This window comes from Diplotaxodon limnothrissa, linkage group LG11 (genome assembly GCF_057381915.1).
Source record: "Diplotaxodon limnothrissa isolate DT_005_m linkage group LG11, D_limnothrissa_male_GT1.1, whole genome shotgun sequence".
NCBI lineage: Eukaryota > Metazoa > Chordata > Actinopteri > Cichliformes > Cichlidae > Diplotaxodon > Diplotaxodon limnothrissa.
The window spans coordinates 37,376,270-37,388,196 of NC_140606.1; the positions used below are offsets into that span (position 1 = coordinate 37,376,270).

Below are 11,927 nucleotides of genomic sequence, written 5' to 3' on the forward strand. Positions count from 1 at the left end.
CAGAGAAGAGAATCAGTGATTTAAACAACAGAGCGGCCACAAAGCTGGCTCTGTCATTACAACCACAGTCTTCTGTTTCAGGTAGAGTGAATGCAAATTGCAGTGATTTGTCTAAGAAAAAAAGACTGGACTCAATCCAATATGTGGATGAATGTAAGGATTTGATCCCGCAGACCTACACTTCGTTCCTCTGACTGCATATTGATGCATTACTAGTGTCCACAATACAATAAAAGCTAGGAAGAAAATCCTTCGGCTTCCTGTTTTTCCCTCTCCTCTCCTCTCCCCTGCCCTTCCTCTTCCTTTAGTCTTTTATTTGTGGCAAACAGATGTTGATTCATTGGTCCATGACCTGAGGAAGTCTGGCCTGCCCAGCTGTCTAACAGGCCACAGACCTGTTTTAAGGTTTGACTGATAAGGACCTTAAAAGAGTTGCTATTTTTTGTTTTTTCTCCCAAAGCGGGTGGATCCATGGTGCCGTGGGTAGCACTGTAGCCTAATAAACTCAAGTTAATCCAAAGAATTATGTAAAATCAACTACAATATTGGGCCACACCTCTTAATCTTTGAATTCAGGTGTTTTTGTCCTGTTGCCGCGCTTGTATAAAATCATGTAGTCAAAAGAACGGATTGTTCTACAGATAAAAATTCATAACATTAAGGAGTGGGATCAGCAAGTGCTAACGCTCTGCAGGGTTCCACGTCTCCTCTGGCAGTAACATCAGCACAAAGACTGTACCAGGAGCTGCACGGCACAGGTTTCAGCTGCTGTAGGTGTAATGTGGTCCAGTATTTTTGTCCCTATAGTGTAAATCGCAGTTAGTTCCCACCTTACGATTACTTTACAATTCCTAATTTTAAAAACTCATAGTTCTTATTAAAATTAGCGTTAGAGTAGCTGGATCCAAATAGACTGGTTCATTCAAAAACACAAACAGACCCACTGATGTTTGTATGATGGAAATATTGGACGTTTAACCATAACAATAACTAAGAAGGTTGTGGTGAAGTGTAAAACACTCCTCGGACTTGCTTGAGGTCAGAAGTGTTGCTTACCTCTGCGTAAGGTGGCCGTGTGGAACGGCGGCGGGGGCGTAATCTCGGTGTACGCGCGCTCCCTGGGCACGGCCGACTTCATCTCCATGTAGCTGCTCTCCGGGGGGCAGAAGGGCAGGGGCAGCCCGGGCAGGTCTTTGATGGTGGCGTACGGATTCTCGCTGTTCAGAGAGCTGCTGCTCACGGCTGCCGAATCCTTCAGCTCTGCAGGAAACAAATATTGAGAGATTAACTGCATATGAAGTCCATGCAGAGCGAGAATGGAGCATGATTGAGAGTTAAAGCCTAAGCCTACTAGATGAAGCATTCACTCCATGAAAAGTGAGATTTTCATCAGTATGCAGCTCTGTAAATTGCTGTACAGCTGCAAGTTAATGACTGTTGACGTAAATTTGTAGGCAGCACAAAGGACTTCCAGTAACTGTCGAGTACTGACATGGAAATTGAAATTTCTAGCAGTTTTACAAGCCTGAGAATTCCTCTGGGCTCAGGAGACAAATCATGACAGTAGAGGACGACGACAGCTTCTGAAGTTTCAGCTTTCTTTATAAAGTGCTGATGATCTTTTACAGCAATAAGGAATCAGCTTTAGTTTAATTGTACGCTGATGAAATTGTAGGCTTAACAGATCTGCCTAAAGTAAGTGAGCCTGTTGAGACGAAATGTGTTTTTTTCCATGAGCAATATTCAATAATGATATTTAAATAATCCAAAAAGCAGCTTCAGACTTCTTTGTCTCTTTATGGAACGATGCCGTGTTAGCAACAAACAAGATGAGAAAAAATGTTCCCCAGTGACAGCAGAGGTGCAGCATTTAAAGAGCCGCAAACACAGAGACACTGAAAAAAGACCAATTACAACTGAAATGTTTCCAGGGGACAATAAAAAAATGGATGTAAGCTTACGGTTTGTCTGATGGTTTCTTTGTTTTATCACTCGCTTCATGAGTCACTGAATTTTGCAACAAACACGTCTCAGCCGTCTGCTGCGTCTGTGTTTTCAGACCAGTCAAAATGTTTTCTCAGTCTGCTTAAATGTGTTTGCGCTACGAGGAGCTCTCAGGACCACTACACACAGCCCACGGCCGAGCATGTTATGAGCTTACTGTCTTTGTTTAACATGCATTTTAACATTTGCTAAATGGGACTAAACAAACAGTCCAGCTGAGGATGATGGGAATGTCATCAGTAAACAAGCAAGCCAAACTTTATTTGTACAGCACACTTGATTCGACGTGGCATTCAAGGTCAAGTGTGAGCTGAGGTGAGTAAAAAAAACAAAACAACCTACAGATAATGTAAAATGAATGAGATTCAAATAATTTAATAAATGCAAAGAAAATAAACAATGAAGAAGATAAAATCTGACTGAGTGTGCAAATCATGACAGAAGGCTTGATCTTTTGTGTGGCCTGGGTCCAATTCCACCCAGACTATCAGAAAATAATAGAAACTAATAAATAAAAAAATATAAATATAAAAATAACATTTAAGCAATAGAAGTGATAAAACATGGAAACAGGAATAAGATCAAATAAAAATTAAAACAACAATATGCAAGTAAAAATGTGGAAAACAAACATTCAACATGTCACAAGCACTAGAAAAAAAATGTGATCACATGGCGGCGAGAGATCGAACGCTACATTTTTCCACAAGTACATAGAGTTCCCCCAGAGGGGGCCTTTGAAACCAATTTACATGGACATCTAATTCACTCAAAGCTTGCTGTTAAAAAATTACACGGGTGTTAGAAGAAAAGTCCCCACAGTTAAAGCCTCTGTGGACCATGAATGTCTGTGTAAAATTCATGAAAAGCCATCTGATGGATAAAGGTGTGACGGTGGAGAACACTGTCATCCATAGACTGTCTAAATAAAGCATACTTTGTAAGCATACTTTGGACAGCTTTTCCACAGCTAACCTCAGACTTCAGCAGTAAGTAAGAAAAGAGAGAAAATGAGGTGATAAACTACCTTTGTTGTAATATTTTCCGAGGCTGGCGCTGTAGCTGTAGCTCCGATCGATGCCAAAAGCTCCTGTTAACAATAAAAGACAAATCAGACGTCTTCATTTTGCTTTATAGCGAGCTAATCAAAAGCAGATAAACTGCTGTGGAAACCTGTAAAAATCAATCCCAGGTGAGTGATAGGTGCTGGCAATGCAACTCTCACCTTTTACGAAGTCCTTATTATTTTTATAGTCTCATATCGAGTGTGCCCCGCTGACTAGGAAATGTGATGGTCGATAAACTTTGCTCGAGATTATAAGCAGGAACTACTTAAGCTTCTTCCTGGCCTGAGGCTCTCAGCCATTACCTGTTTAAGCAGCTATGCTGGCGCAGTTACTGAAAAGAGCCTAAGAAATATTTGAAATCTAAACTTTTGCACTCCACTCCAAGCTTCACGCACAACTCTGATCAAGACCCTAAAAAAAGGGTTAAATTTGACTGAGACACTTTGATCCCTGACAGTTCAGCTTACCGAGGTTATTCTCCATTATCAGCTATGTTTTAACTCTTTCATTACCAATGAGGAACTACAGCAGATGTGTTTGGATCAAAAATAGATAGGGACTTATTCTTCTCATTTATATTCCAATTTTTCATTTTCAGATACCAATAAAATACTTTTCACTGTTCAAACAATAATTTCCAGGTCTGTCAACAAACTGTTTTAGCTCCTATCGCTTTAAAGGCCTCCCCTCCCTAAAAACCCCACTGTCTTCTGATTGGCTGCCCCTCCTCTCTCCTGCAACCAGAACCCTGGTGCCTGTAAGCCAGGCTTCTCTACTCATGTGCCTTTGGTGTCCCTGAGATGACTGTGTAAAAAGACCACACTGAGCTGATGTTAGCTCAGCACAAAATTACAAGAAAATGTCAGACTTTAAAAAAGCTTTTGGCTCGCAGGGATTATTTTACATTTACCTCATAATTTAAAACTTTGATCATGATTGTAATCATCTAACATCAGGACATGAGAGAAAATGAGAAAAGCATGACATAGCACCCCCCCCCCCCCCCCCCCCCCCTTCATATATAAGGGTGGACAGCAAAACTGTGCAGCAAGCCCACTAGAGGCTTGCTGCACAGTTTAAAAAGGTTTAACTCTGTGGACATGGCCATCAGAGGAACAGCAGTTCTTTGCTTTCTCACTTTGCCAGAGGTCACCACTTAGTCATAATGATATAATATTAAACTTTAAATATCATCAGAAGTCTGCACAAATCCTTCTAAGAAAGGACACGTATGAGATCTTTGCACTTCAGCTTCATACTTGCTCTTCAGTGAAAATAAAGACGTTTGGTTGATCCCACATGAACTCTGATTAATGTTGCACAAGACGTTTTCTTTCCACCTGTTATGACCGTAATTAAAGAATGCATTTAACTTAAGTGACATAACTGTTTAATTATTGACTACAATTTGATCACTCTGTTATATTACTATGAGACAGGCAAAGATAATGTGATGACAGTAATGTCTTATTTTGTAACATCCCCCCCCCACCACAGACACACACACCCCTCACCGCCAGCCAGCAGTTGCAGATTTTGCTGATTACTTTAATGCCGCTGTGGTCAGAAGGTCAGGAAACCAGGTTCTTGCTTTTATAAGCTTGTAAATGTTAATGTGCTCATTTTATTCTAGTCTACAGCTGCAGGTGTGCCCTCTAAATGATCCTTATGTGAATCACGCAGTGGAGAGTCACCTAGACGGACCTGAGTCTTTGCGAGGCTCGTGGTGTTTCCAGTCTGCAGGCAGAGTGGCATTGGTCTCGACTCCAAACAGACCTCGTCTCTCCCTCTCTGCGTTCTTCACACTGCAGAACAGCTGGTTGTTGGTGTTCTGTAAGGCAGGAAAAATGATAAACCGTCGCAAATGTACAAAAGCCAAATGAAGCGCTGAGGACCAATGACCTACTGCGTCTACACGTTTTGGTATCATATGATTTCACAACCCCCTGAATACATAGCCAGCTGTTGCTGACTGTCCAAATGACATATTCCTCCCATTGCTGCCCTTCAGTTGCAATGAGGCATGAAGCTTTCTCCTTAGATATCAGAGATGACATTCACCTTGATGGTGCGGTCGTGGTTGTTGGGGAGGTGTGGCAGCGGAGGCCTGTTCTGGCTCAGTGTGTGGTAGCTGGGGTTGGAGTAGTAATGGTGGTAACTGTGAGGAACATCTGCAGGACGAAAACAAACACATGGCATCACGTCTGCTGCTATTAAATTACCTCAAGGTCAATAAAATGCATTCCACAATCACACAGAGTGAGATAGACATGAAACCGCACTGTGCATACAAACGACATCAACATCACAGTTCTCCAAAAATACTCAATATCCAGCGTAGATCACTGACCGGCTGAATCTTCTTCTGCAAAGGCATGTTAGCAGTCAGCAGTGACAGCAGTCACAAATATAAATATTTACAGGGATTCAATAAGAATCCTCAACAACACCACAAAATCTGCCACAGTCCCACTTGTTGCAACATTTAATTTATCCCTTATGTATAAGATGACTTCAATTACTGCAGTTAATAAATGGCTGACACTGAGCATGATATCTATCTAGTTTACTGCACCAGTTTGTAAAACAATCAAATACGTTTGGCTGAATTAAATGGAAGTTTGAAACATATCTGACCATGCCTTCTTCTTCCAATTCTAACATACTATATGAAAAATTTGTTCAGTGATTTATTTTCATAATAAACCTTATTCAGGTGGCCTTCAAGTCCACTTAAATCACATTCGGTCATCAACTGTTGTACCAAAAGAAAACATATTTTTTTTAAAAATATAGTTATGTTGATTTCTGACATCCTGCTTTATATTTTTAAGGCTTAAAAAGTGTTTTAGTGTCAGTTTAAACCTCCAGCAGGGAAGTCAAAAAGTGAAAATCAGCCGTCACATCAACACATTAATCAAAGAGTCAAATTTATATCCACAAACACAAATTTTCCTTTTTTTTGGCTGCAATGACGATTCTCCCATCTACTAATTTATGTCTATGTACACAAAATATATAATATTTTCCAAAAGAGTGAAAAATCCACACGTTTGAGGGTGGAGTGATTGGCAGTGATGTGACCTATGTTGGTGGAAACCACTAGAACCATAGTGCTGGTCCCTCACGAGAGATCAAAAACTACTGTTCGATTTTGCACAGGGTAAGATTTAGAAAAAGACCCTGGTTTTGGTTCAAATACAATGACTCGATTTTATTTTAAAGGCGGTTTGTTGCGTGCCGGGGTGACGTGTTCCAGCTGGACAGGATCAACAACATACGTGCTGCAGACACAAAACATTCTTCTCATTGAAACACGTTAGCTTTACTGCAAAAAAAAAAAAAAGTTACTCGTCTCCAAGAACATGAACAAATACATTACTTCTCCTGTTTTGCCACAAAGTGCATAAAGTGTGTTATTAGCCGTGCTGGAAAAAGAAGAGCAAACGTATGAAAGTAAAGATGAAAGCAGTTTCTAAGGTGACTGGATTTTCAGGTGCAGCTGCCTGTGCACGCTCCAGCATGACAGTAAAATACTGGGTGATTGTTCCCACTGAACATGTCAGATTGTCATTATCCAGCGATGTTCTCGTACCCCCCGTCTGCACTTACCAAACCTTACTGGAAACTGCATGGTGCTACACACTACCACATTGTAGGTTTAAGTTCAGTGCTAAATTATTGTTGCTGTAATTCAACCTCATATCCACAGGAGATGAATCCTGTGTTGAGATTCTGATGTTTCAAACTCTGAACAGTCTGACTGGATGTGTCAGATTTTACTTTGAATCTGTGTCCGTTTTATGTTACGCATGCAGCGCTCAGTGGGATGAGCCATTCTCTGCATGAGCAGACAGAAGCATCTTCAGACTGTACCTGGAACGGCATATTCAGAGTTGACGGTGCGGCTGGTGGAGAAGGAGACAGTCGGGGTGTTGTTCTGCTTTTCCTTCTGCCTGCGGCGGTAGAGCAGCAGCAGAGCCAGCAGCAGGACCACCAGAATGACAAGCACAACGATGCCGGCGATGGCCCCCCACGACTCCCTCTCTCCAGGATTAAGACGACTCATGACGCTCCCCGTCTGCTGAAAGGAGTCTGACAAGCAGAGGGTGGAAGGAGAGCTCAAGTACAACAACCAGAGCAGCTTTCATGATTAATTCATTATTATTATGAACACATTACAGGTTACATGTTCAATTCGGTTTTATTCATATAGCACCAAATCACAACAACAGCCGCCTCAAGGAGCTTTATATTGTACGGTACTGTAAATGTCAGTGTTATAACTCCCAAACTTCTGCTAACATGAGGTCCGTACCTTGCTTGCAGTCCTCGCCTCTGTTTTCACACACACAGTCTCCAGTAAATCTGTCACAGAGGAGGTTGGCTGGACAGGAACAGGTCTGAGCACAGAGCTGGCCGAAACGTCCCGGATCACACGCTGGAAAACAAAGTACATTTCTCTGACTTATTTCCCCTTCAGCAGCATCTGTATGAAATATCTGTTGACGTTTTACAGGACTCACTTGATTGCTCCTATTATTCTGTTAGGCCTCATCTCAGCGAATCTGAGTCACTGAGCTGGTCCTGTGTTTGTGCTGCTTTTTAATGCAAATATCTGTTTTGTTTCAGTTGTTCTGGTGAAAATTCTAGTATTTTGTTAGTCGAGCACTAATTAGCAGGTGTTTGTTTCTCTGTGATGCATCTGGAAAGTTTATGATTGCTGCTTGCTGACTAAGCTAACTGGCAACAGCTGGTAGTTTAAATATGGTCACTTCCAGCTCTAAAGCAAAGCAAGATGCTCAGATCAACGCCTCACATTGGCTGCTTCCAATGATTAGAGTGGGTCTATGGATAAAAGCAAGGCCCTGGCTGCTGGGAAGTTAAAATAGTGATTATTAATCAACAGATTACCACTTCAAGTTCTAACCCTGTAGATACTCTAAACAAATCAAAAGCACCGTACTGTCCACGCTCTCATCTCTGCATGAAATCCTGTGGCACTCACGTTTGGAGCAGTCGATAGCGGTCCAGCCTGGTAAACATTCACAGTGACCGTTCCGGTGGTTGCACGTGGAGTTGTTGGCACAGGGAAGACACACTTCAGAGCACTGTTTTCCAAAGTAGCCAGCTGGACAAACTGTAACCACAGAAAAGAACCTGCTAAATGTCCTGCACTCACTTGTAAATGAAAGATCAGCGGCTTTTTGTGATGACTGCTGATTAGTGAGAAAGCCCACCTTGGTCACAGTTTGGCCCAGTGTATCCAGGTAGACAGTCACACTCTCCTGTCACATGATGGCAGCGGTATGATTGGCCGCAGGACTGACACGTCATACTGCACTGGTCACCGTACGTACCCGTTCTGCATTCTGAGGGAAACAGTAGGGCTGATATTAGACAATGCATACAGCGAGCGAGTCTTTAAGTCGTTTTTTATTAACTCATCAGATACAACGCTCACTGTTTTGGCAGGTGACTCCCCAGTAGCCTGGGCGGCACACACACGCTCCAGTTTCCCTCAAACACGTGTCGCTGTTTGGACAATGCTTGAAGCAGGTCTGGTTACAGTGGCGCCCCCACAGGCCCTCTGAACACGGCTCACTGCAGCGGGGACCTAAAGGAAATGAAGCAGTGAGCACATAAACGAAGCAGGAAATTACAACTTTTATTGACTCTAATCACATCATTTAGTTTAATAAAGGACCTACAGTTTTACATCTGCTAAAGCAAAGAGCAGAATGCCTTTCACTATCCCAAGTGTAAATCAGTTACTGATCTAAATACATAAAAACATGGTTATAACTGTATAATAAAAATGTAGTTGAAATGATAAGCAGGAACAGAGAGAAATGGGAACATGAGGGGTTTTAGTGGTTAACAGTTTCAGAAATGTTGCTGCTGAGCAGCCAACTCTGAAATATTTGGTAATTTAGTGTTCTCACCAAAAAGATTTTTCAAAACTGTAACTAACACGTTTTCCCCGAAACACAAAGAGCCTGTTTTATTTGCATGGATGGGAGGTGCAAAACCAGAAAAAAGTGCTTTTCATACTGGGCCAGTCTAGCAGCCTTTACGAGGCTGCACTGGGGTATGGACGTAAGAGTGAAACACTAACATCAGCATGTCAATGTTCACCTTCACTAGCACGAAACACACACGTGTTAGGTTAACAGAGTCCTCTCTAAACCCCCAAAATATTAGTCTCATCGAGTCAACAGAAGAATTGTTGGAGGTCAATAAGAGTGCAATATGTATGACTTTAACCCTGTGAGGTCATAAACATAAGCCAGATCATATCTCTTAGACAGAGCAAAAAAATGACTTTCTTGGAACAAATGTAAAAAATATTTCATGCATGTTAGAAGGTTTAGTTTTTGTCCCATATTTGTTAAAACACAGGAGAAAAATGTATTCACAAATGAAACGCTCTGTTTTCAAAGGCTTACAGTTTAGACCTCACAGGTCGAGTCAGGTGGTGTCGCGACAATCAGAAAAATGAATTTCAGATTGAAAAAACTTCATCTGGACAGCTGAGTAAGGCAACAAATGTTTAAGATCACCGCCTTCCCTTTTTAAATGGTCATATATGAAAAAGAAGGAGGAAGGAATTGGTGTTTAGTAATTCAGTTCAATTCGGCTTTATTTATACAGCACCAAATCACAACAACAGTCACCTCAAGGTGCTTTACATTGTAATGTAGACCCTACAATACAGTGAAAACCCAACAATCGTATGACCCCCTATGAGCAGCACTTTGGTGACAGTGGGAAGGAAAAACTCCCTTTTAACAGGAAGAAACCTCCAACAGAACCAGGCTCAGGGAGGGGCGAGGCCATCTGCTGCGACCGGTTGGGGTGAGAGAAGGAAGACAGGATAAGAGAGACAGAGATTAGTAACTAGTATGATATCTGATAGTAAGAAACTTGATTAATTGTACAAATCTGATTGGCTCTGACACTGCTTACATTTACAACTAGACTTTCTTTAAGTCACACAACAATGAGAATAAAGGAGAGCAAGGATGGTTTAAAACCTGTGGCTCACAGTTTATCAGACCAGACTCATCTGTGACACCAAAGCCAAGCTGGCAGCGATACATAAGCAGGACGTCATCACTTACCAGACCAGCCTGGCAGACAGTGGCACTCCCCAGTGGTAGCTTGGCAACCGTCGGCATGAACACAATCACACCTCTTCAGGCAGCCAGGCCCAAACGTGCCCATCTGCACAATGAACAAGTGCCAACGGGCAAAGAACTGTCAGGGGAATCTCCTCCACATTCGGCCAGCCCAGTCAGAGTGAGACAAAATACTACACTGGCAATGTGATGTTGTGTAGACAGCCTGGTGGGCTGGCATCGCAAAGACAAGAGGGGTACTTTTCCAAAATGCAGATTGAAGCATACAGAGGGCGAGGTAAGGGATTCAAAGCTGGACACTTCTACGGGCTGCTTAATCAGAAAACAGACAACCCCTAGAATTATCAGCCGTATGATTTGAGTGTCAGTCTTATCAAAGATGCCATTCGTCTCATCAGTGTGACATGGACTAAACACAGACCAGACTTTTCTTATCTTGGAGAGCATTTATGTTACACAGTGACAAAGTGACATCTGTGACAAAGTGACAACCACTGCTTTTATTTTGTTTATATTTTATATGCATTCAGTGTGTTATTGCACACTTATTAATTAAGATCTCCATTTACCTTTATCTGCTGATTTGTTGTGACAGGTTATTTTTATTAAATACACAATAACAATATATGTTATATATTTGTTTACATTCCAGTTTCCCCATCGAGCTGAGTCATAAAAGCATTATTGCTGTTACTCTGTGCACTTGTGTGCAGGTATGGTGTCTGACAACATCCGTATTCAAGGTTCAAGGCTGTTTTATTGTCGCCCTACAGAGAAAACTGTCTGAGACTAAAGACACTGCTGTATAGGACAGACGTGTCACAAAAACAGCGCTCCCTGTTGTCTTGTAAAAGGATGAATCTATTTAATACCTGGTTTTCCAACATCTTTTACAACTTCAAGGGTAAATATTATATATAACTCCTGCCAGTATCTCCAGATACTCACCGGGCACGGTTGGTCACAGCGTGCCCCCTGCCAGCCAGCCGTGCAGGTGCAGGATCCATCTGCAGGGTTGCATTTTGCTCCGTTGGCACAGTGACACGTGGCATTGCATCCTGGACCCCAGGTTCCTTCGGAGCAGGGGATGGAGCAGTCCGGACCTCGCCAGCCTGCAGACCCACAATCAACTGTAAGTCTTTGTTTTCCTTTTGGCCAGTTTTCCTTCATGATTGTTTTTCTTTACTCATCACCTTCTTTGCAGAAACAAGTTCCATCAATCGGTGAGCAGTCCACATAGTTTTTACAGGAGCACTCCAGGGAGCAGTTCTTGCCATAGGTGCCACTTTTACAGGGATTTTCACAGTGAAGCCCCTGCAGTAACCCCCAAAGTTTGGTTTACATGAAGACACAACAGGTATAGAAAGTGAGTCATGAGTCGTTAATCTACTCTACCACTGACCGTGAAGCCCGGGGCGCAATGGCATCGTCCTGTGGCCCCATCACACACCCCTCCATTCACACAAAGACACGGCTCCAGGCAGCCATGACCATAGAAACCATGAGCGCAGGTCTCATTGCAGTATAGTCCCGCCCAGCCCGGTTGGCATGTGCACTCTCCTTTCATTGGATGGCAGCTGGAGAGTGTAAGCAGACATAAATATGAATGGAGCAGTGAGAAACAGAGGACCTAATGCCAAAGAAAACCCACAGTCAGCGCCTGTCTACATGTACTTCAGTACTTGTCTTCATACTGCAGAGGGGCATGAAACCA

At 42.4% G+C, this 11,927-nt stretch overlaps 1 protein-coding gene across 1 annotated transcript in view; it reads right to left on the minus strand.

The window, feature by feature from the left end:
- pear1 (platelet endothelial aggregation receptor 1) overlaps nt 1-11,927 on the minus strand; it is a 61,620-nt gene that overhangs the window by 1,475 nt on the left and 48,218 nt on the right. The window contains exons 10-22 of the mRNA XM_085366698.1: nt 11,616-11,790; nt 11,407-11,527; nt 11,162-11,325; nt 10,196-10,298; nt 8,536-8,688; nt 8,312-8,443; nt 8,080-8,211; nt 7,390-7,512; nt 6,948-7,166; nt 5,133-5,242; nt 4,776-4,902; nt 3,032-3,094; nt 1,057-1,260 (exon numbers count right to left, since the gene is read on the minus strand). Of these exons, the coding sequence (XP_085222824.1) occupies nt 1,057-1,260; nt 3,032-3,094; nt 4,776-4,902; nt 5,133-5,242; nt 6,948-7,166; nt 7,390-7,512; nt 8,080-8,211; nt 8,312-8,443; nt 8,536-8,688; nt 10,196-10,298; nt 11,162-11,325; nt 11,407-11,527; nt 11,616-11,790 (1,826 nt within the window). The remainder of the gene's footprint in view (nt 1-1,056; nt 1,261-3,031; nt 3,095-4,775; nt 4,903-5,132; nt 5,243-6,947; nt 7,167-7,389; nt 7,513-8,079; nt 8,212-8,311; nt 8,444-8,535; nt 8,689-10,195; nt 10,299-11,161; nt 11,326-11,406; nt 11,528-11,615; nt 11,791-11,927) is intronic.